Below are 25531 nucleotides of genomic sequence, written 5' to 3' on the forward strand. Positions count from 1 at the left end.
GCAGCCACTTGCCCAGATGAGAACTGGGAACCTTTAGCCTGGGGAGAAATGCAATCTACTTTTCCTTTCACAGAAATCACAGTCTATATCATTTTGCAAACATAGCTAAGTGAATAACGTGGAACAGGGAATGAAAAGCACAACATAGAGAATGGGATGTGTAAAAAACAGAATGTACAGCACAGTGTACAAAACAAGACAGTGCAAAATTGGAAATGTACAGCACAGCTTACAGAATAGAACAGTGCAAAATAGTGAATATACAGCCCTATTTAAGTGAGAGCGTACAGAGTAAGGTCACGTGGAAAAGGGAATATACAGTACAGTGCATAGAATGAGGTGGTTTGGAATAGGAAATATACAGTGCAGTGTACAGAATGAGGTGGCGGCAACAGAGAATGCCCCTTAGACTGTAAGCTCTAACGAGCAGGACCCTCTGATTCCTCCTGTATTGAACTGTACTGTAATTGTACTGCCTGCCCTTATGTTTTAAAGCGCTGTGCAAACTGCTGGCGCTATATAAATCCTGTATAATAATAATGTGCAGTACAGTATACAGAATGAGGCAGTGTAGAATAGACAATGCACAACACAGTGTACAGTATGGAAAGATGAGGAACAAGAAGGGGAAGGGAACTACCTACCACCTAGTTTGCCTCTGCACCTGCCACCTATCCACCAGAATCAGGATACTGCTTGATACCCAGGGCATCTAACAGCAGACTGCCAAGCTTGACAGCCCACAGGACACAGATGGTGCAGGGAAGTGTTTAAAATCCTGGGACTGTCCAGCAAAATCCTGGACACTTGGCAATTATCACACCAGTATGTGATACCTCATGGACAAAAAACAGCTGTTAAAGCAAAGAAAAAAATGCTAAATACACAGATTAAATACATATAGGAAGTTATTTAATATGCCAAATGATTTGTTTTTCTTTCCATACATTTCTGAGATTACACAGATCTGCCACATAGCACAGTTCTGTCCTGTCAAGATATGAGACCTGTTTTTCAATTTTGCAGTTAAAGTGATTATAAAGTCTTGTTTCTTTTTTTTGTTAAAAATAACAAACATGTCATACTTACCTGCTCGGTGCAGTGCTTTTGCACAAAGCAATCCAGATCCTCCTCTTTTTGGGTCCCTCTTCAGTTCTCCTGGCCCCTCCCTTCTGTCGAGCGCCCCCACAGGAAGCAGCTTGCTATGTGGGCACCCGAGCAGAGTCGCAGCTTGGTGTGTCCATTCAGACACGGAGCTGCAGCCTGGCCCCTTTTCTCTCCTTATTGGCTGACAAACTTTGGTTGACAGTAGAGGGAGCCAATGGTGCCATGCTGCTGTCTCAGCCAATGAAGAGGGGAGTTTTGGGCAGCCGAAACACTCCTGCAACATCACTGGATCTAGAGGTACCTCAGGTAAGTATAAGGGGGGCTGAGGAAGGCTGCTGCACACAGAAGGCTTTTTATATTAATGCATAGAATGCAATAAGATAAAAAATCTTCTGTCTTTTCAATCACTTTAAATATTTGTTATGGATACTATCCTTCCCCCAACGTGTGACTGGACAGTAAAAGGAGAAGCAGCACCCTGATATGTTTATCTTTCTTTGCTGTCTTCTCCTGTCAGCGTGTTGTTTGTTAGCATATAAGCACTCCATCACAACTGACTGGCTCTATGTGCTGTTTCTCCATCTCCCAGTCTGAGCCCTGAGGTATAGTGAATTGCAAATTGCTGAATCTATTTACTTATACTGCTTGTTTTATGATGTATTGAAGAATACAGAGCTGCATTAATCTGTTTCTTTTATATGTGCTTGTGGTTTAGCTCCAAAATGTGTATTAGCACAAATCCCTGGGAAATTTAGTTTACTGCAAGTACCAATCATTTTTATTTATTTTTTTCATGTGGTATGAAAATGATGAGCTGTCAAGGGTACAACAAAAAGAGCTGATTGAACAGTAGCTTACATCTACCTTGTTTACTGACTGAGGGTGAATTTTTTTTTTGCAGGTGGTTTTTCCGTTCAACAAAAAGATCAGAAGCTGAGAGGCAGCTCTTTCTACCGGGAAACCAAACTGGATCTTTTCTTATCAGAGAAAGCGAGAGCCAAAGGGGAGATTACTCACTTTCTGGTATGTTACTTTAATACAATCAAGACTGTTCCAAAACAATATTCTAAATATATTTGATATATGTGCACAAAGCAAAGTTTTTTTTTAATGTTTATTTTTTCAAAAAAATTAGAAAAAAAGTTAATAAAAACTCATGAGTGTAGTGGGTCAGAAATAAATGATTATAAGTTGGATAAGAAAACTGTTACCCTGTTATGAACTGAAGTCAATTGCTTGATGCCTGCAAACGCACCTTAACACTTTAGCCACTTTTAAAAGCGGCACACATTTTTTCTGCAAATACGCTGAAAAAATACATTGAAAAAAAAAAAAAATCCTGTGTGCATGCGCCTTATAGGAAAAACAGGAAATGGTGGTACACCACAGACATAGTCAAAGTCCTTTAAATGTATTTTATGGAATCCAGACAGACAATTACACAAGGTATACAGATATGGTCACATGTTTCACTCGAGTCACTTGAGCTTACTCATAGCAATGATATTGTTCAGATATCTGCTATTTAAAGGAGCACTAAAACGGAAATGCGCCCACAATCAGCTGATGCCCAACAATATAATTAACCCGGACAGGAACATCACACTTAAACAAGGACATTTAAAATCATTGATCTTGATAAAATATAGAGACTAACTTAAAAAAAAAATATAAAGAAAATAAAAAAACGATAAATAATAATATAATACCATAAATGTGTAAAAAATGAATGAGTGATCATAAATACAAATTAAATGAATACAGAACATCCTCATAATCAACAAGTATGGGCAAAACCAAAAAGATTTGAGTGTTCCCGCTAGAGAAATAAAAATAAAAATAGAAAATATACTTTTATTTAGGTTCTAAACATGAAATAAAGTGTCACATATAAATATATAATGTAACATGTAGTGTCACAGCAGAAAAAAACTCAAAAACTATATACTACAAAAAAAGCCTAATAATAAAACCAAAAAGACAAAAAGACTAATAGTTGTAGACATGTTTAGAGACACCTTTATGTATATATATGTATATATGTGCATATATAGTTATAAGCCATATGAGTACTTTCCTGAATTCACTATGTAAGAATACCATAATCCTATTACATTGTGTAGATACAGGCTAAGGAGAAGAATGGGTAACATCACATATATAAATCCAGCAAAATAAACATATTAATAAATCATGAAAACGAGTGATGTCCCATTCAAAGTTTAAGCCATGGGGCATACAAGTCTTAAAATGAAAGATCCAATATACTTCTCTTTTACAGAGTAGACAAAAGACATCCCCCCACCTCTTAGGTACGTTAACTTTTTTCCAAAAACCTCTACTCCTACAGCTGAAAGATCTTTATCATGCTGGCTATTAAAGTGATGTGCTATGTTAGTAGATTTATTATTTTCTATGCTATAAAGATGTTCATAAAATCTATCCTGCAAACGTCTGGTGGTATGTCCTATGTACTGCATGTGGCTAACCCTGCAGGTGATGATGTATATGACACATTTAGTATTACAATTGAAAAAAGATTGAAAGTTTTGTTCCCTATCAATAGAATACAAACGAATCACATCACCTCTAATGATGTGCCCAGAGCAAGGGCAACCAGTGCCACCACAACAATAGCTGCCCTTGCAGTGCAGCCATGTGAGGGACCTTACCTTATCTGGTTGAAACAAACTCAATGACAATGAATTATTAGTGGGTGCTCTTTTTGGAACGATATTGACACCATCCCTAAGAAGATCAGCACATATCTGATCCTCAAAAATGATGGGCAAATATCTATGAACAATATCTTTTGTCTTTAAATTCTGAACTGAAAGGAGTACTCAGAGTGAGTCTATTCTTATTAAAAAAAATTCTAAGGCATGAGGCCTTTGCAGTAGAATGTTCACCTTTTTGCTAGTTTATTGCTTTCAGTATTATGGCTATAATATATAATTGTATAGATACAGAAAGAAAACTGTGAGCCTAAGCCGAGAATTTTTATTTTTTTATAAGTAGGCCTCGAAGTTTTAGTTTTTCAAACTATTCATTCTTGTTCCTCAGTGGCATTATGTATATGCCTGCCTACAGATGGCACCATGTCAATTTCATGAAGGTTGACAATTCTGTCTCCTAATGCTGTGTACACACGATCGCACATCCCGACAACAAAAACCATGGGATTTTTCCGACAGATGTTGTCTCAAACTTGTCTTGCATACACACGGTCACACAATGTTGTCGGAAATTCCGAACGTCAAGAACACAGTGACGTACAACATGTACGATGAGCTGAGAAAATTGAAGTTCAATAGCCAGTGGGGCTCTTCTGCTTGAGTTATGTACACACGATCGCAATTTGTTGTCAGAAAATTTGAGAACCAGATCTCAAATGTTGCGCAACGGAAATTCCAATGGAAAATGTCCGATGGAGCCTACACACGAAGCAAATTCTGGCAAAAGGCTCCCATCAAACATTTTCCGTCAGAAAATCCGACTTCGTGTACAGGGGCATTCGACTTCTTCAAATGAAAATACTGCTTTTCATTGACTTATGAAAAAAATCATACAGATTTCTAAGCGACCCTGCAAAACTGAGATAACTGTAATGGTAAGCTTACATGCTACGGCTAATGAGTTGCATTTCATTTACTGCACAAGCAATTTCTTTTGCAGATGCCGAAACAATAAATGGAATGATCAGTTGTGTTTTTCTTTTACCAGCAATGTAATACATCTCATGTTTGTGAAAAAAACCTGTTTAGATTGTAATGAAGCAAATCTATTTTCAAGCTATGCTAAGTTGCCAGTTTACCTTGTTAATTATCAGAAGTAAATTGCAAACTGGCAAAGTCAATGAAGAAATAATGCTGACTGTAAAATGAAGTGAAGAAAAAATATCATGCTAAGTTTTATAATTGTAAACCAATTCTTTCAAAATAAGTGGATTCATTTATGATATACTTTTTCCATTAATAAAAAAAGCTGCTTTTAAATTGTTTATTACTTGGTAGGAATGGTTTAGTTCTTAATTATAAATTAAATTTATCTGAATAAGAGGAAATTGCCAGAAAAATGTTTAATATTACATAAAAATAATGTGCAATTAAAGAAGGGCTTCTAAAAATATTTCATATTATTTGTGTGTCTTTTTTTCATATAATTCCTAATAACGGTATAGTGATGACAGTGTTGGGCACAGTAAATTGATGCTGATATACACAGAGTGTCTGTATTATTGCATTCGGGTTATTACCTGGTTTAATAAATTTTGCCCCTGTCTTCACAATTAAAAAAAAAAAAATTAAATAAAACCTCCCTGTAAAAAAATGATATACACTTACCCTTCTGGTGGTCCATGTCTTAAAATTCCACTGCGTTGCAATCCCTGGTCCCTGCATTTAACTGATTTTGGAAAACAGTAACACCACTTTTTTTAAAAGAGACTGCCAGAAATGTAAGTATATAGCACTTCTTTTTACAAGGAGGCTTTACTTTAATTTTTACCCTGTAAAGACAGGGTGACTTTGAGAGAATTATGTAGCTGCAAGTACTGACCTTCATTTGAGAGTACCAGTTGCATGGCTTTAATACTGAGTCACTGATGCAGGACAATTGAGTATTAAAAAAATAATATCCACCCAAGTCAGTACCTCAGAAATGATTGCAGCCACTGGATCAATTGATAGCCACTTTTTGTGAAGGTTAGTCACCTCATGTTCTCAAAGTAAGAGTTTTTCCATGGTTTGATTTTATCTATTCATGTATTTATTTTTAACTACTATTCGTGCACCTTTCATTACTGATTGACTGAAAGTTTGTCTCTCCATGATCTGCCGGTCAGTGTTTTCAGTTCCTCACTGGTATTATAACTGTGTCATGGCTGTGCCATTTGGCACAGCCAAGGGGACATGTGGGAGTACTTCCCTCTTCCTTATGCCCAGGGGCGTGACTAGAAATCACAGGGCCCCATAGCAAAATGTTGTATGGGACCCCCCCCCCCCGCAAGCAGCCCCCCTATAAAAAAAATTGACTAATGCCATTGAACAACAGATTACCACACCCAGCTTATATTAATTTCGAACAACAAAGTATGCAGTATACTGTATGCAGCCCCTGAAGGACATACATTGCTGACATCCATGCCTTCTAACCAATTTCTGTTATATAAAATTAAATAGTTCATCTCGTCATAATGCAGAATCTGTGGGAGCCCTGAGTATGTCACTTACCACCATCGCCTGCCACCAGATTGTCACTTGTCACACGTTGTGGAATGTCACCTGCCACATGTTGTGGATTGTCCACTTGCCACGTCCCAGATTGTCACTTGCCACACATTATGGATTGTCACTTGCCACATCCTGGATTGTCACTTGCCACACATTACAGATTGTAACTTGCCACATCACCTGCCACACGCTGCGGATTGTCCACTTGCCACGTCACCTGCCACATGTTGCGTATTGTCCATTACTCACGTCACCTGCCACTAGATGCAGATTGTCACTTGCCACGTCGCATGCCACACATTATGGATTGTCACTTGCTGTGTCACTTTCCTGTCCTGTCACAGAGTCAGGCAGCAGATTGACACTGCAGGGATGCAGGGTGGGCGCCGGGCAGTGAGAGATGATGTCATCTCTCTGCTCCCCTGTCTGCCAGCTCCCTGACTGACCAGCCCACTCACACCTGCACTTTCACCCACGCTGTTAACCCAAAGACCCACGAAGCCTCACGCTCTCACCCACGGAGCTGCTCGCTCTCACCCGATGAGCCAACCGCTCTCACCCGCGGAGCCACCAGTGGACCCCTGGAGCCTGTCCTCACTGGGCCCAACTTGGCTGCGGGCCCCATAGTGCCCGTGTGTGTCGCTATGGTGATAGTTCCGCCACTGCTTATGCCGCTCTGTATCAGTGGTCTGCTGGTAGGAACGTTTATTACAGGTGAAGGATGTTTATGCAGGTGGGGGATATTTATTGCCTTGGTGTTTATGTTTGAAGGGATGTTTATTGCTGATGTTTATCGTGGGGATGTTTATGTTGGGGGCAGTTGGGTTTACACATTATCAGTTTCCCTGGTGTCTATAGTGTTTGTTACCATTACAACTGGTATTTTATAGCAATTTGTATACCTCTGGTGTCAGATTGTCACATGATCTGTGTATTTATTTTTAGTTGTTTATTGGGGAGTTGAAAGTATATTTAAAGTGTTACTAAACCCAGGATCCTGCATTCACTATATCTGGTCTCCCACAGTACACAGAACATGAAAATACTGTTAAAATAATAAAATATTTTAGTAAATATAGGCTACTAAATACCCTTTATCATCAGCAGTATATAGCAGTCTTATGACTTCTATCAGTGTCTGATTAAAGCTTGTAGGAGGCATTTTCATTCTTCTCTGACTGTCCTATGAGGCTGCAAGACTCCTGACTTTCTGTCTAGACAGTGTTGATTGCTGAGTACATGCATCCTCCCAAGAAAATAAAAACTCTCTAACAAAACACACCAAACTAAGCATGTGCAGAGTGCCCCCAAGGTTCTGTTCTATCAGGAGATGGATTTTGGACTGTGGAAGAAGGGGAGGATCAGAGAAGATAGGATCAAATAGCCTTTCTACCCAATGCAGAGCATTAACCCCTTAGGTTTCACAGCAAGAATAACAAGCATGCTTTACTGAATATACAGACTGATTTTACTGTTGTGAGTTTAGTAACACTTTAAGCTAAAGAGTAACTGACCTTACTTTGCTGCTCAGAGGGAAATGTAGCATTTTCTGTTTAATATCTGTTTTAGAAATATTGGCCTCTTAGAAGTGGACTCTGCTCGGCATGACACCTGTATATTTTTCACAGAATATTCAACTTTAATACCCAATTCCAAACACTTTTGAGCTCTTTCACTATACCCAAATTAGGGGTAAAAAAGTTAGCAATCACAAAAATATCTTGCTGAATCTCAGAAATCTTAATACATTTCAAATTCAAAGGAGCAAAAAATTTGGAAATGGAAAATGTTCTAAAAACACAATTTCTAACAGCATATGTATTGTTCATTCGATAAATGGCATTCATTCCAAAACCACAAGATGCTGTATCTTGTTTGTCTTGCATTGTTGATACATATTGTTATTTCTAAGATTTGTTACAACTTCTTGTAACCTGACAAAAACTTGTATTTCTTGTTAAATTCCAGGCTAAACCTAAAAAAATGCTCCCTTCCCCCTCCTGACACCTATACAGTGTGTAGGGTGCCTCTTGAGAGGGAAGACAACAGCATTGTTTTTTTTTGGGGGGGGGGGGAATCAATGTATGTATGTGGAGTGAGACAGAGAGGGGTAGGGGATAGGTGTAATGCCCTGTTCGCACGGTTGGACTTTCCGACGGAAAATGTGCGATCAGATCGTGTTGTCGGAAAATCCGATCGTGTGTGGGCTCCATCTGACTTTTTCCCATTTATAGTCCCATCGTACGTGTTCTACGTCACTGTGTTCTGAACGATCGGATTTTTTGACAACTTTGTGCGACCGTGTGTATGCTAGACAAGTTTGGGCCAGAATCCATTGGAAAAAATCTGACGGATTTTGTCATCGGAAAGTCAGACCGTGTGTACAGGGCATAACTCTGTATTTTAGCAGACAGGGCTGGCAGCTCTACTTTGGGTTTCAGTGCAGCAAAGACACTATGCTGTCAACTCAAACACGAAGTTTAGAGCACACTGATTTTTTTTAGAAAATATTTTTCTGGTAGGTATTTTTCTGTACTTGAACTATTTTTAAAGGTATAAAACAGGCAGCAACATACATTTATTGTGGAGATCTACTAAATATGTTTTTTTTTTTTATAATATGCCCCGGAATGCACTTTAAGACACAAAAGGTTTGGGCAACAATTCTTATATGTTATATACTTTTGTAACATTAGTGGAGTGATCATTGAACGTTTTAGTTGTATATTCAGTTCCCCTAGGTCAGGAGGCTTTTTAAGCGCACGATTCTAGCTTTGCTCAAAAACTAAAGCTAGGTGCATGCATACATTTCTTATTTCAATTTAGTTATTTTTAACACTAACAAAAAGACACAAATACAACTAAAACCAACATTGTTTCTTTCTGCTTTAAATTGTACTTCAGAGTTCCATTTATTCATCGTAGGATATGAATTATTAGCTCATTCTGCACAGACATCGACCTGTCAGATAACGTTTTATTATTTGTAACATTACTTACATTCTAAAGGTCACCTGATAAGGTATGTGATACTTGATTATTTTCCAATTCCTGTTTGGTTATACTTTAATTTTGCACATATCATGCTAACCTGGACTGAGCTGGTAAACATGGTACACAATGAGGAAGAGTGAATGCAGTTATAGGTAATTTACTGATGGCAGAAATGTACACAGTTGTTTACACAAACAAACTGTAACAAACGGTATATAACTTATACAGTTTAACTATATGAGAGTTTCAGAAGACAATTAGAGTACCGACACTCATACATTAGCTCAGATTGTAGTATTGTTTGTACAATCTCCATCTCTTTAATATGTAAGTTGAATATGAAAGGGTGAGAACCAATGTCATAATTTTATTGTTATTGTGTATTTCCCTAATGGGAAGATCTCCTCTCTGTCTGTGTGGTCATCAGGACAGGTGAAATCATCAATAAAAACATGACAGGGGTTCAGACCTTCCCAACATAAGTGTTGGCTAAGGTACTTTGACAGATAAGTGTGTTTTTCTTTTTCTCGCATATCTCTCTTGGGGGGGGGGGGGGGGGACAGAAAGAGCACATACCTGGAGCTCTATGTTGAGGGGGCACCCAAGAAATTCAACCGCCGGTCCCTTTCCTCACTGACAGGAGTGACTGCAGCACCTCTTCTGTCAGAAGGAGAAGGAGCCTACTGTGAGAAAAAACCTGAGTCTCAGTAGTGCCACTGGGGAGTGAGGGAAGACTACCCTCGTACTACTGTCATCTCCTAACACTAGCCCTGTACTCCAGTGATTGCTAATCAGTATGAGTTACTAAGCATTCTATTAGATACTCACCTGCACTGGAACCGTGACGTGCATACAGTGGGGTTGATTTACTCGAACTGGAGAGTGCAAAATCTGTTGCGGCTCTGCACACAAGCCATTCAGCTTCTAACTTCAGCTTATTCAATTAAGCTTTGAGAAAAAAAGCTGATTGGTTTCTATACAGAGCTGCAACAGATTTTGCACTCTGCAATTTTAGTAAATTAACCTCAATGTCCTGCCAGTAGGTAGCAACAGATAGACAGTCAGGGGAGAAGGAGTGCTTGGGGCAAGTTACTGTGTTACCTTCCTTTCATGCCTTGCACCTCCCAGCACATAACATGAGGCAGCATAGAGTTTGAACCTTCCTAAAGCCACCATGGAGCCCTGAATAGGACCATCCCTGGAATTACACAGCCCTAAAACCATGCCCCATGGCAAGATGGCACTACCAGCTTCTCTACTTTACCAAGGTAAGTGTTTGTGGCCCCACAGTTGTACTCAGGAGCTGCAGAACATATCTGCCATTCCAGGTACACACCCTACCAGGCACAGAAGGGGCTCTATGGCACAGAAGGATGTGTATTTTGCAAATTGGATTCTATGGATTTTCTAGAGGAGACCACCCATATGCAGGAAGTGGGGGGATTGACAGGTACCAGGCTAGTCCAGGTGCAGCAGGCATGAGCCCAGAATGCACCCCTGTGCTCCTTATTCTATATTATTCTAACAAAATACAGCAGCTGTGACTTCAATGATAATGCCAAACAGTGGGGACACCAGCCTGATTCAGGGTGACCACACTTTTAATCTGTGTTATTATATTATAACCACTTTTTTAATGGATCAGCATTTTCAGGGATAAATCAGGCAGCAAGGAGGTGACATAGCACCTCCTTACAACCTGTCAAACATGCTCTGAAAAGTGGTTCATGTGATGTAGCACATTCCACAAACATTACATAAATTTAATAGATTTTGCTGCGTATGCCACTGTTAGCCTCATCCCCTCGGGGGCATGATTTGCCATCTTCACCCTGGTCCCGACACTGCCTGTGGGTCTTTTCCCACTGATCTGAGTGATGTTTTATATGGGCAAATGTCCTGTAAAATGACCATTCCCTATTTTATGTACAAAATTAAATAACTGATCATCAAGTTCAGAAATTTTCCAATAGTGCCGTTTATAAGGGGAGTGTGGGAACCCTTCCATGTAGCTACATAGTTGAAATACTTAAAAAAAAAAACTTGTTCTAGGGCTGTCTTAATATCATGGGCTCCTGGGCAAAGTAATGCATTGGGGTCCAGACCAGCCTGCCCTAAATTTACGCATCTACTCTCAAGAATTAAAGTGTAAATAATTGATAGAATTAAACATATATTTATTAGTGATTTCAATATAATTGATTTTAAACAATAAAAAAACATGCTATAAATCAAAGACTAAATTAACACAAAGAGCACAGTACAGGGGGAACCAGGAGGGCAAGATACTAAGATCAGGAAGTACAAGTTTCAGGATGCTGCTTAGAACACGGCGATACTGGGAAAACTTAGTAAAATGCATGGCTATCCTAGCAGAGATGGGACAGTTGGCAAGTATGATGTAATACAAGATTATCATGGGGTCCCCATGCATCTGGGGCCCCTGGGTAGTGCCCAAGTGTGCCTAAGATTTAAAACAACACTGCTAAGAGAAGAATTTACTGTTTTTTCTTTTAAAAGTATAATTATGTCACTTTAGAAAAATGACAACATTTTCTGTTAAAACAAACTATTGTGATCATCATATGATGTTTTCTTTCTTGTGCAACCACTTCTCTTTGGTTTGTCATAGCTGAGTATTTTTGGACATGGGAAAAAAAAATCTGTTCCCATGCAATAATTGTTTTCACATGCACATGGTAAAGGTATTTCACCAAAGATTGAATGTGATCTCAAGCTCTAAGCAGAGTGGTGAAAAAGAACAGTGAACCATTTGCATGAGCAGGGGAATTGGGAATCTAGGAAGTCCTGTACGCAAATAAATTATTGCTGTCACATTTAAAATTTGTGTTAGAAATTGACAGCTGACTGAAATGGAAGGGTCATGTTCATTAACATTGAATAACAAAATGACTTGTGTAGCAATGATACTGTATCCTGTATGTTGTACCCAAGTAGAGTTTTAGAATTAAAACAAGACTAAGATACAAGATATTATTATTATTTTTTTGTGGTTGAACTGGATGGACTTGTGTCTTTTTTCAACCTGACTAACTATGTAACTATGTAAGACTTTGCTGCCATGTTGCTTAGATTTATCAATGCAGTTTGGTTTCATCAAATTAAGAATTTGCTTTTTTTTTTCTAGTCTTCGATGGCAGTGCTGTGAAACACTACAGGATTAGAAGGCTTGATAATGGAGGATTTTATATTTCACCGAGAAAAACGTTCAGGAATTTGGAGGAACTTGTGCAAAATTACAGAAATTTAAATGATGGTCTCTACTGCAGGCTCACAAGCCCATGTAGAAAGGTATTTACAGATTCTTCATTTACGTCTTTGTGTGTATAATATTTTCATGTATTCAGCTGAGTGAGATATATCATTCACAATATGCTATTCTGCATTGCTTATAATTCAGAAAGGAACAGATCCCCTGTACAGAGAGAATGTGATATTCAAACTAGCAGCTGTTACTCTACACTAATAATCAGAAACCAAGCTGTGTGGTTCCTAATCATGTGATCACTATGATAGCCAATCCTAGTGCTCACATTGGTTTGTTTACAAACCAAACCTGTCAGCTCAGCTTTTACTGTGGCTTGCCCACAAATAAGCAGTCTGTAGATGTTGCAGAACAATACAGTAAGTAAACAAAAAGAAAATGAAAACGTTGAAATAATTCAAATGTGTGTAAAATAACAAAAAAAAAATACAATAAAAAGGTAAACGTGTTAGTGTATAATACATAAAAACACAAGTAGGGTAATAATTAAAAAAGTGCACCAAACAAATGCCTTATAGCCTTGAAAAAATATTTAAGTAGGCAAATTAGTCATAGAGTTATTGTGAAGTTAACTGACACACACTGATGCCTAGTACACACGGTCGGACATTCCGACCACAAAATCCGTCTGATTTTTTTCTGACAGATTTTGTCCAAAACTGGTGTTGCATACACACGGTCGGACAAAGTTGTCGGAAAATCCGATCATTCGGAACGTGATGACGTTCGTTCGTTACGACGGGACTACGTTAAGGCTAGTAGCCAATAGCTTTGGTCTTGTAATTTGATCTGAGCATGCGTGGCACTTTATCCGATTGGAATTCTCTACAAACGATCGGAAAAAGTCAGATGTTTTTGTCTGAAAATTTGAGATCCTGCTCTCAAATTTTTTCCGTCACAAAAGTACAATAGGGCCCACACACGATCGTATTTTCCAACAATATAATCCGATCGGACCTCCTCTGTTGGAATTTCTGACCGTGTGTACAAGGCATGACACTACTAAGCTGTGTTAATTTCCTCGTCGAAAATATTTTTTAGACTAAAATACGAATAAAAACTAAAATGGCATTTTAGTCAAAAGACTATGACTAAAACCAAATCAAATCAAATTTCTTTTTTCTTAATATTCTTAACATTTAATGTTCGTAATTTGTTCTGGTAATATGTGCAATGGCACTACAGCCAAAATAGTTTACAGTTTTTTTTTTTTTTTTTTATATTTTAAAGTTGAACTTCTGTTTGTCAAAAAGCAATATTTTTGCCTGTTTAGGAAACTTTGGTTTTATTTATAAAGACATTGTGAGGTTCATTTACTAAGAAAAACGGGGAGTAATGGCCGCTCTGCATTTAGTTACGCCCAAATAAGCCAATTAAGACTTCAACTAGGTGAATATGTGCTAATACCTGCGAACATGCCTTTGGAAATGTGAAATCGGCATATCCGTGAATTTGCAAGTGCCAATAGCTACAGAGTTTATTATATGGAACTGCACTGCAGTCATGATCACATGAATCTGAATAAAACATTTTCATGTGAGATGTCCTGTACCTTGTGTGCATCTATTTATGTATATTCCAATTAGTATTCCTAGTTTGTTTTCTTCTTTTGCTAACGAATGCAGTTATGAATGAGTATAACAGAGTAATGTCTACTATTCTGTAGAGTTACATGTATTGAAATTTTGCAGTTACATATCTGTTATATGTTTTTTTTTCATGTTAATTAAATTTTTTATGAGACTATAACGCAGTAATTATTTATGTTTATTCTTTAATCATACTACACTATTGTGCAGGGCTCAGCGTACTTAACACAATGGCTTGGTGGTGTGCACTGATGTCTACAAAGCACTCAAGTTATGAGTTCAAATCCCAGCCAACCTACCACCCACCTAAGGTAGCTGTATTGATTTTTCCAGTGCACAAGCGAATTAACCCCTTCCCGCCGAGCGTATGCAGATGTGCGTACTCGGCTTCCGGGGGTATGTAGGCATCATCCCGGTACTGTTTTTTACAGCGGACGATTGGCTATCCAGCCATAACAACTGAAGAAGCTGAAGCTGTTATGCCGGAGGATCGGGAGGGGACATCCCCCCCTCCCGCCACCTCCCGCCGCTGTTACCGGTGTTCCCGCTCGATCGGGAGCACTGATTCACAATCTGATGCTTCCGGCTGCTGGGGAGGAACTGGAATGACGCCGTAATCAGCGTCATTCCAGTCTCCTAATAGTAAACATGGAAGCGACGTCATGACGTCACTTCCCGTTTACTTGGCTGCCAATGGCGCCGGTTTAAAAAAAATATACAGTATTCAGAATCGCCTTTTTTGGCGATCTGAATACTTTGAAGTGTAAAGGAGGGATCTAAAAGACCCCCGATCCCTCCATAAAGAGTACCTGTCACCACCTATTACTGTCACAAGGGATGTTTACATTCCTGTGGCAGCAATAAAAGTGATCAAATTTAATAAAAAAAAAAAAAAAAAAAAACAATTTATTCATTTTAAAATAAATTTAAATTTTTTTTTTAAAGCGCCCCCGCCGTCCCCGCGAGCTCGCGAAGCAAAGAAAACGCATACGGAAGTCACACCCGCATATGTAAATAGTGTTCAAATCACACATGTGAGGTATCGTCAGAGCGAGAACAATAATTCTAGCACCTCCTCTGTAACGCTAAATTGGTAACCGTGGTAACCGTAAAAAAAAATGTAAGTGTCGCCTATTGAGATTTTTAGGTACCGTACTTTGTCGTCATTCCACGAGTGTGTGCGATTATAAAGTGTGACATGTTTGGTATCTATTTACTCGGCATAACATTATCTTTCACATTATGCAAAAAAATTGGGCTAATTTTACTGTTTCGTTTTTTTTAAATTCATGAAAGTGTCCCTTTTCCCAAAAAGTTGCGTTTAAAACACCGCTGCGCAAATACCGTGTGACATAAAATATTGCAACAATCGCCGTTTTATTCTCTAGAGTCTCTGCTAAAAAAATATATATAATGTTTGGGGGTTCTAAGTAATTTTCTAGCAAAAAATATGGATTTCTAACTTGTAAACACCAAATTCCAAAAATAGGCTTAGTCATGAAGGGGTTAAAAACAAAGTGTAAACTATTACTCTGCATGTTAACTAGTGTGTAATTTTTGGAATTCCACACCATAATATTATTGAATACTTACAGACCATTGCATGCATTTGAAGAGTTACTATTATGGAATGAACTGAACTGATGTGCATTGGCTATTTTCAGCATATGCTGCTGAGTACTATGCAAGCATTCAGTAGGTGATACCAAGTATGAGATTTGAACTCATGGCCTGAGTCTTTCAAGGTAGGAGTGCAGACCACTATCGCACTGAACTGAGAACATTTACTAGTGTTTGATTCTTTTCATTTTATACAATAATGTTTTGCATTTGAGGCATTTATATTATGGAAACAACCATGTCCATGCTGATGTGGCATAGGCTATTGGGCATTTGCCTGTTGCAGGGAAAAAAAAGTTCTAGCGAAGATGCAAATGCTATTCAAGTCTATGGGACACGAACATGAAAAATCCAAAGTCCTGATTTTAAAGGTTTATGTGCAAGTTATTGCCATAAAAAGTGTATGGGCACCTGGGTACTGCAATAAAAATTAAGTATTCCTTTAAGTAGCATGCCTGAGGGGCCCCCTTAGTCTGCCTGTAAAGTGGTGCATCTGTGCGATGTATCATAGAACATAGAACATGTTGCAGCAATAATGACATTTCTAAAGGAAAACATGTCATTTAAACTTTCTTGCGGCTGTAATGTATTGCCGGCTCCTGGCAATATAGATGAAAAAAATGGTAAAAATGCCATAGGGTCCCCTCCCTAAGTCCATACCAGGCCCCACACTTTTGAGGGCCTTAATGCAAAACTATACCAGCAAACACATAAAGCAATCATCAAACCACAACCTTAGTGGGGTGTGGGTCCTGCATTATGCACACACCCCCAAAAATGAACATGTCTATCTGTAAACCTATATAAGCACTGCAAACAAAGATTCTGGCCTCTTCTCAGCCCAAACAACCGCCACAACTGCAGGCCTTTATATAACTTAGCTAGGATTGCTAGCACACCTACACCCACCCAGTAAAGGACACACACACACCAGTATAAATGATTCTGTCTCTTCAGGTATGCCTCAAGTGCTCACACCTGTTCATCAAGAAAACTCACTCTTTACAAATGAAAGAATGCATCAGCATATATATCTCTGTAGGGAAAACCTAAAACCTGGCCATAATCAGGGATGCCAAAAATCTACAAATAAACTTGTACATTGTTGGGCATGTGGAGAGTACAAATCAGGAGATGACAACTTTGTGAGGGCTGCTTAACACAAATTGTTGACAAAGTGCATTTAACATTCATCATCAGCATACAACATTAAAATATGTGTGCAGGATCACACCAGACATATACATCCTTATCTAATTAGAAAAAATATATAATAGCCGTGCTTAGGAAGCAGAATATTTTTAGGTTGCTGTCACCCTCTAAGCCCTCAGTCCCTGTTAGGGAGCTATGGCTGTTTAGCTATTTATAATGTTATTATAGGGCTTATGGCGCTACCTATAACAGAATTACTAATTTATCTATAATATAATACCCAGGTTATATTTCCCAGTGCTCGTGTCAGTGTATAAACAATGGGATTAGCTTATCCACACACCACGTTACCAGTCAAATATGCACTGTACTATTGTAAAGGAGACAGCAACCCAAAAAAGAATAAAAGGAAGGGCAAGGAGGCTCAAATCAATATCTTATATGAAGACAAAATCCCTAACAAAAGGCCCCTTTAATGCTAATGCGTGCTCACTTCCCACCTACCCCCTTTATGTACACCCCACTGTGGTGCGCCCAAAATGTATTGTACCCGAGGTGGGTAATGGGCGTAAACTAAAGTATTCCATCAAATAAAAGTGGTGAAATGTGAAAAATAAAAAATAATAAAAATAGAAGATCCCAATAAACAAATAACTATACGTGTTTAGTGTATCCTTCTTACAGGAAGGATCTAGGTAATGTCCACATGAACGTTCTATTGTATCTGATGTAATACAAACTCCAGATCCTTATCTCACAGATACTATAGAATCCAACGCCATTAGAAAATATTATAAACTAATAAAGTGTCCTCAAGGTGCAAATAGTGCTAAAGTGCAATACCTGCAAAAAAACTTGATGCAGCAAAAAACCATCAGAAAAAATATACACTAGACTCATGCAAAAAAATATAAAAGCTACAGTGCAGAAAAAACGATAATTGCAACAATATTTTAGACCGTACAGACAACCGTACTAGGTTGACCCATGGTAAACTCAGACACCACCCACATGTGTTGTCTATACTGCTTATCATAATGTAGCAAAGCCATACCCCTGTATGTCTGTTGAACTTCGACTCAAGGTAACAGAACAGATCAGAACAATGTTACGGCATTTTTTCCCACTACACTTTTTTACCACGAGCTGACCGGCGCACGGCGATATACGTCGGCAGAATGGCACGGACAGGCAAATGGGCGTACCTGTACGTCCCTTTAAATTTGCCGCCATGCCATCGCGTGCGCTCCGGCGGCACGTGTGCGCGCCGGTCGGAACCTCCGTGAGTCGGATTGCAGGTCCTGCGGTCTCGATCGCTGCGGGGATACCCACAATCGTCTCACGGGGAGGACAAACTGGGAGATGCTAATGTAAACAAGCATCTCCCCGTTCTGCCTAGTGACAGTGTCACTGATCTTTGCTCCCTGTCATTGAAGCAGAGATCAGTGATGTGTCACACACAGCCACGCCCCCCACAGTTAGAAACACGCCCCAGGACACACTTAACCCCATACACTGCCACCTAGTGGTTAACCCCTTCACTGCCAGTGTCATTTACACAGGAATCAGTTGCATTTGTATAGCACTGATTGCTGTATAAATGACAATGGTCCCAAAAATGTGTCAAAAATGTCTAATGTGTCCGCCATAATGTCGCAGTCATGATAAAAATTGCAGATTGCCACCATTACTAGTAAAAAAAAAAAATCATTAATAAAAAGGCCATAAAACTATCCCCTTTTTTGTAAACGCTATAACTTTTGCGAAAACCAATCAATAAACGCTTATTGCGATTTTTTTTTTACCAAAAAATATGTAGAAGAATATGTATTGGCCTAAACTGAGAAAAAAAATGTTTGTTTATATATTTTTGGGGGATATTTATTATAGCAAAATGTAAAAAATAATGCATTTTTTTCAAAATTGTCGCTCTTTATTTGTTTATAGCGCAAACAATAAAAAACACAAGGGTGATCAAACACCAGCAAAAGAAAGCTCTATTTGTGGGAAAAAAAGGACGTCAGTTTTGTTTGGGAGCCACGTCCCATGACCGCGCAATTGTCTGTTAAAGCGATGCAGTGCCAAATCGCAAAAAGTGGCCTGGTCTTTGGCCAGCAAAATGGTCCGGGGCTTTTAAGTGGTTAAAATGAAACTTTAGTCAAAAAATAAAGTCCTGATAGATCACCTCAGACTGGCTTAATTTACAGGTATAGCTGTAAATAAGCGCCTATACTTTAGTTTAAAATCCAGAAATGCAATGTCTCCCCCTGCTCTGCACATGCTCAGTTGTTCTCTACTCTCAGCACTGTGCCTAAAATCAAAGTCACTAAAGGCCAGATAGCTGACAGCCTTAAGCCTTGTATACATGATGAGAAAACTGGATGAAAAATTCTGCTTTTAACGTGATTGTACGATAATCTGATCATTAATACACAGCTGTTGTCTGAAATTTTCTAAACAAACATGAAAATTTTTCTCATACGATACCAGATTGTACAATTTTCATTTAATCAGTACAGTTTTAGTCTGAAAATACAATACAAATACACTACAACACTTCCAATTTTTTTTTCTGTTGTACAAGAATATTCATACTTTAGTAACCTATTTGCATTCGATATGGAGACTAGCACGCAAAAACAAAAAATGACAATCATTTGTCCAATAATCTCATTGTGTTTACTAGGCTTTAGGGTTTACTGTTGCTGAAAGGGGAATAAAGCAACAGGAATAAGCCAATTTGTGCAGAGCGAACACAGATTAGGAAGTGAAAAAAGAAAAGCAAAAGTGATAGAACTCTGCTACCAGGGATGCACAAAAGAGTTAAGCTTACAAGGATAGTGTCTTATCTTATCTCGCTGATATTCTCTCCTTTCTCCTTCATTGACTGCCTGTAAACTTCAGTACTGTAAGCTTCTTACTGAGCCAATACATACAATTAAGTCTGGAAATGTACATATTTTAATTGAAGAAACTGACATTAGTTTTTGAGACCAAGGAGAGGGAAAGAGTTTCCAATTAGGAAGTTTATGCTCTGACCTTAAACAAAATGGTGGCCTCCAGCAAGCGGAAACAGAAATGATGCTGGAGCCAATTTACAGCATTCCCTTATTTTGGAAGCATAAGTTACGCTTTAACCACTTCAGCCCCGGAATAATTCCCCCCTTAATGACTGGGCCATTTTTTGTGTTACGGAGCTGCATCGCTTGACAATTGCGCGATTGTGTGACGTTGTTTCCGAACAAGATTGACGTCCTTTTTCCCCCACAAATAGAGCTTTCTTTTGGTGGTATTTGCTCACCTCTGTCGCTTTTTTGTTTTTTGCGCCATAAACAAAAAGAGAGCGACAATTTTGAAAAAAAATTAATTTTTTACTTTTTGCTAATATTTGCTATAATGTACCCAAAAATGTTTTTTAAAAAAAAACAAGTTTCTTCATCAGTTTAGGCCAATATGTTATGGTAAAAAAATTGCAATAGGCGTATATTGATTGGTTTGCACAAAAGTTATAGTGTCTACAAACTATGGGAAAGATTTATGGCATTTTTATTATTATTTTTTTGTTACTAGTAATGGTGGTGATCTGCAATTTTTAGCTGGATTGCAACATTGCGGCAGACAGATCGGACACTTGACACATTGTTGAGACTATTGACATTTATACAGCAATCAGAGCTATAAAAATGCACTGATTACCGTGTAAATGTCACTGACAGGGAAGGGGTTAACACTAGGAGGCAATCAAGGGGTTAAATGTGTTCCCTCGTGAGCATTTCTAACTGTGGGGGATGGGATTAATTGGAGGAGGAGACATATCACTGTTTGTAATTACTACGAACAGCAGATCTGTCTCTTGTCTCTCATCAGAACGAGGATTTGTGTATTTACACACACAAACCCCCATTCCGGCTCTCGTGCCTACAATCGCGGCCACACCCATCGGGTCCCCAGCTGTGCAGCCGGCATATATGTGCGTGACGAATATGTGCGTGAGTCGGTCGGCAAGTGGTTAAGAAAGTATATGTTATTTAACACTTGAGGAATAAGATGAAAGTGGCACCACTCATCATACTCCTCCTGACCTTGTTCTTTCCATTTTCCAATTTATCAATATGAAACAGCAGTAGGGTAAAAATATAAATGTATTTCCTGTGCCAAATCTTATCCTTTATTTCCTCTTTTAGATGAGCTCCTAAGGACCTTCAAAATAGACACAAGTACTGTTCTCTGCATTATCTAATGCCGCGTACACACGAGCGGAATGTCCGACAGAAAAAGTCAGACGGGAACTTTTCATCGTATATTCCGATCGTGTGTATGCCCCAGCAGACTTTTTACGTAGAAAATTCTGACGGACCTAGCAATACAACATGTTCTGCATATTTCCGAGGGAACCAATTCCTGTCGTGAAAACCGCTCATCTGTATGCGGTTCAGACGGACCAAAAACGACGCATGCTCTGAAGCAAGTACGAGACGGAAGCTATTGGCTACTGGCTATTGAATATCCTTTTTCTAGTCCCATCGTACGTGTTATACATCACTGTGTTCTTGACGATCGGACTTTGGTGTGATCGTGTGTACGCAAGACAGTTTCAGCAGAATTCTGTCGGAACTCCGTCGGATAAACCTTCAGAGTTTATTCCGAAGGGAAATCCAGTCGTGTGTACAGGGCATCACTGTTCTCCTTATCCCCCCTAGGAGCCTCTTCTGGTTTAACCACCATAGTCTTCAGTGTGCCCTGCATCCCCATCACCTCAGGGGTCAACACTGAAATCACCAACCCTTCACTCTGCTGTTATGTCAAAGGGGCCCCCAGAGCTGTGGCACTTTTAGCTGAAGAAACTAAAGGGGCCCAAACACCTGATAACCAACTTAAACCCTACCCTATCCCAATGTTCTAGTACCATCTTCGAGTTCCCTAAAAGGTCTACTAAACCACTAATCCCTCCAGCCCTAACACTATCTGTGGTGCGTAAAGTGAAAGTGAGGAATGAAATCTCACTAGACCCACTGAGCTGCAACATTCCAGGTGGACGACTACGATAATGATTTTAGTGTCTAATGCCGCGTACACACAACTGGACTTTTTGACAGCAAAGGTCCGACGGAACGAGTCCGTCGGACAATTCGATCTTGTGTGGGCTCCATCAGACCTTTGCTTGTCAAAAATCCGGCGGACTTTAGAAATAGAACATGTTTTAAATTTTTCCACCGGAACTCCGCCGGACTGAGAAATCCATTCGTGTGTATGCTAGTCCGACAGAACAAAAACCGACGCTAGGGCAGCTATTGGCTACTGGCTATGAACTTCCTTATTCTAGTCGTACGTCATCATGTTCGAATCCGTCGGACTTTGGTGTGATTGTGTGTGGCCAAGTCTGTTGAGTCTGAGTTGAGTCTGAAAGTCCGTCGGAAAGACCGTCGGACCTAGTCCCTCGAAAAGTCCGGTCGTGTGTACGCGCCATTAGGCAATTGTGGATAATACGTTCATAGGTAAATGAGTCAGCAAAATAAAAATAAGTGAAACTTTATTATATCACACAATCCCATTAAAAAAAAAATACATGCAAAAGGTAAAACAAATAGCATTTCAGTGTAAGGTAAACAAAACTAGAAATAAAAACGGAAGTTATAAAAATCTGACACGCTAATTGAAGCATTGTGCTTCTTGCCTGCTCCCTGCAGCTTGTGTGAGAAGAAGGAAGTGAATATCTCAGGCTAAGAGAAAGGTAAAGAACAGCTGTTGGAATATGTCATTGTATATGTGCCGACATAAAAATAAAGTCTTTGTGTATCAGCATGATTGTGGATGAGTGTGTGTAAGCGTGTGTCCTTATGAGTGTGTCCTCTCTTTTACATAATTCAACTAGATATAAGACCTCCTACTGTAAAGTTATGTTTCCTAATACAGCTACATTTGTTATAGCCTTTTTGGTAGTTGTAGATAGAGATTTCTCCAAATATATACTGTCTACATGCATTTGACTGACACATTCTTCATTACCTCACATAAATTCTAACTGACAGAAGTGTGCTAAAATAGTCTGCAACATTAGGTAATATTTTAAATAAATACATGATATAAATATTTATAACTGAAAATATACTCGTATATATATATTTGTGTTTCCCCAAAAATAAGACCTAGCGTTATTTTCCAGGAGGGCTGCAATATAAACCCTACCACAAAAATAAGCCCTAGTTTAAAAAGTTTGTAACATCCTATAATCCACTCTATTACAGTAGTATATAATGTACAATGTGTGTGTTTCTGTAATATAATATAGTTGAGAAACACTGCAGTAGAGTATCATACTGAACATGAACAGTTGTTGCAGAGCCCATTCACATGCCTATTTCCAACCTGCTGTTTCTACCCAGACTTTGTTAGGAATCTAAGGATAATGTCCCTCTGTCCCTCTTTGCCCCTTATTTGTCCCTCAATTTGGTCTGATCCATATGGTTGCATCTAAAATGCAGTTTTTATCTTTCAAAATTGTGTCCCAATGCTAAACCTTTCATTCAATTTCTAAATTGCTGCACTTGTAACTTTAAAAGCCAATATAAAGGAATAGGAGTGGTAAAAGAAAAGTCCTTGTGGATTTAATTAACCTTTTTTTGGTTAATTCTCCTTTAAGGGAGTGTGTCAGGGGGCGTGTTCTATTACTATATATGTTTGCAAGTAGGTGTCCCTCTTTCCCATCTCAAAATGTTGGGAGGTATGCCTAAAGATACGGTTAAAAAATACAATATACATTACAAGCACGCTTGTTTATACACTATAGTACCAAAAGTACTGGGGCACCTGCCTTTACATGCACATGAACTTTAATGGCATCCCAGTCTTAGTCCTTTGGGTTCAATATTGAGTTGGCCCACCCTTTAGGCTGGGTTCATACCTCTGCTAATTGGATGTGGGATTCCCCGCATCCAATTCGCATAGAAGGAGAAAGGAGTTCACATGTCTCTGGGGCTGCTGCGGAACGCACTGCACAGAAACTCTGTGCATCTTTGCCTCTGTTTCAGGGCAGAATTCAGGCAAAGATTCTGTCCTGACTCGTCCCTGAAATGGAGAACAAGGGCGATCCGTGGCCAGTTTAGGTGTGAACCGAACCTTACAGCTATAACAGCTTCAACTCTTCTGGAAAGGCTGTCCACAAGGTTTAGGAGTGTCTGTGGAAATTTTTGACCATTCTTCCAGAAGTGCATTTGCGAGGTCAGGCACTGATGTTGGACAAGAAGGCCGAAGCTGAAGCTTTCTGATGGCAGACTCCGCCTTTCCCTCTACTCTGATCAATGGAACTGTTGTACTTACCAAGCTCTGGTTACCGTACAGCCATTGGAGAGCATTCATTCATTATTTCCTGTTTCCTTAGTGAGTATCTGATAGGCTATTGTAGTCGCATATGTTTTCAGGTCATTCACAGCTCATTGGATCCCACACTGTCTGCGGACATGCATTTGAGACTTTATCACTCTGTTTTTCCTCATCCCCAGGACTGTTCCATAATAGCAGCATTCCCTTCAGCTACGGATTGGTGTCCCTTTGATTTTTTGCAATGGCTGTTGTCTTTATTTCATTCAATAGGACTGCCTGGCCCGGTGGTGCCATTTCCTCCCATTGCACTTATCCATAGTGCTTTATTGGTCTATTTGTATGCTTGTTTTGTGTCAGATGCTCTGTCTTTGTGTGTGTTTTCTCTTTGTCCCCAGAAAATGTTGTCTATAGATGGTGTTAGGTGTAGGATATCTGCTCATTTTTTTATGTCATTTTTGCTATCTCCATTTTTTCAATAAATAATTCAAATTTTGATAATTCATGTAATTATATGTTTATTATTTCCCTGGGCTCTATCTGTGTGGCACTTTGTACTGTGCCATCTTTCTGGTTCAGTGCACATTTTTGACATGCTCTCCTTGGCCACTGAGTCCCACTCTATTTGAGTGTGTAGATAAATACCCAGGGGTACCGTCATGTACCCCCTATTTAGCTGGTTCCCCCTCCCCCTCTTTTGTTATAGGGGCCAGGTAGTTGCCAACATAAACAAAAAAAAAAAAAAATTAGACACTTTTTTTTCCAGAAAGCCAGTGTAGGTGGAGTATTCATGTTAATTAGGGGTGGGGCATTCATTTGATGGATGTGGTCAGTGTGGCAAAAATTGGTGTGGTTTAAATTACGCTAAGTATTGGGTGTGGCTTAAAGGGTGTGTGGTTAAATTGAGTCTGAGACTTTGTTGGGCCCCCATGCAATTTTGCTCTCCACCCTAACATCCCAGAAAAACTAAACACACACACACACACATACACACACATAGACTTATTATTATGTCAATAATTAATAATGTAAACATGAAGAATTGATTACTGCTCACTGATTGGTTGCTAGAGATTACTGCAGTTAGTACAAGAAATGGTAAGAGACTGCAGACATAGTACAGAGACTGCAGGCCACGGCATACTACAGGAGAGGGTCAGAGACTGCTGGTGTAGTACAGGAGAGTGTCAGAGACTGCTGGTGTAGTACAGGAGAGGGTCAGAGACTGCTGGTGT

The 25531-nt window shown here is 39.2% G+C and overlaps 1 protein-coding gene across 1 annotated transcript in view; it reads left to right on the forward strand.

Annotated features, from left to right (window-relative positions):
• FRK (fyn related Src family tyrosine kinase) overlaps positions 1–25531 on the forward strand; it is a 126528-nt gene that overhangs the window by 65924 nt on the left and 35073 nt on the right. Inside the window, exons 2-3 of the mRNA XM_077487085.1 lie at positions 2009–2130; positions 12481–12644. Coding sequence (XP_077343211.1) covers positions 2009–2130; positions 12481–12644 — 286 coding nt within the window. The remainder of the gene's footprint in view (positions 1–2008; positions 2131–12480; positions 12645–25531) is intronic.

The sequence above is a fragment of the Lithobates pipiens genome, unplaced genomic scaffold (assembly GCF_037356315.1).
Source record: "Lithobates pipiens isolate NorthernLeopardFrog02 unplaced genomic scaffold, aLitPip1_a1.2 Scaffold_18, whole genome shotgun sequence".
Classification (NCBI taxonomy): domain Eukaryota; kingdom Metazoa; phylum Chordata; class Amphibia; order Anura; family Ranidae; genus Lithobates; species Lithobates pipiens.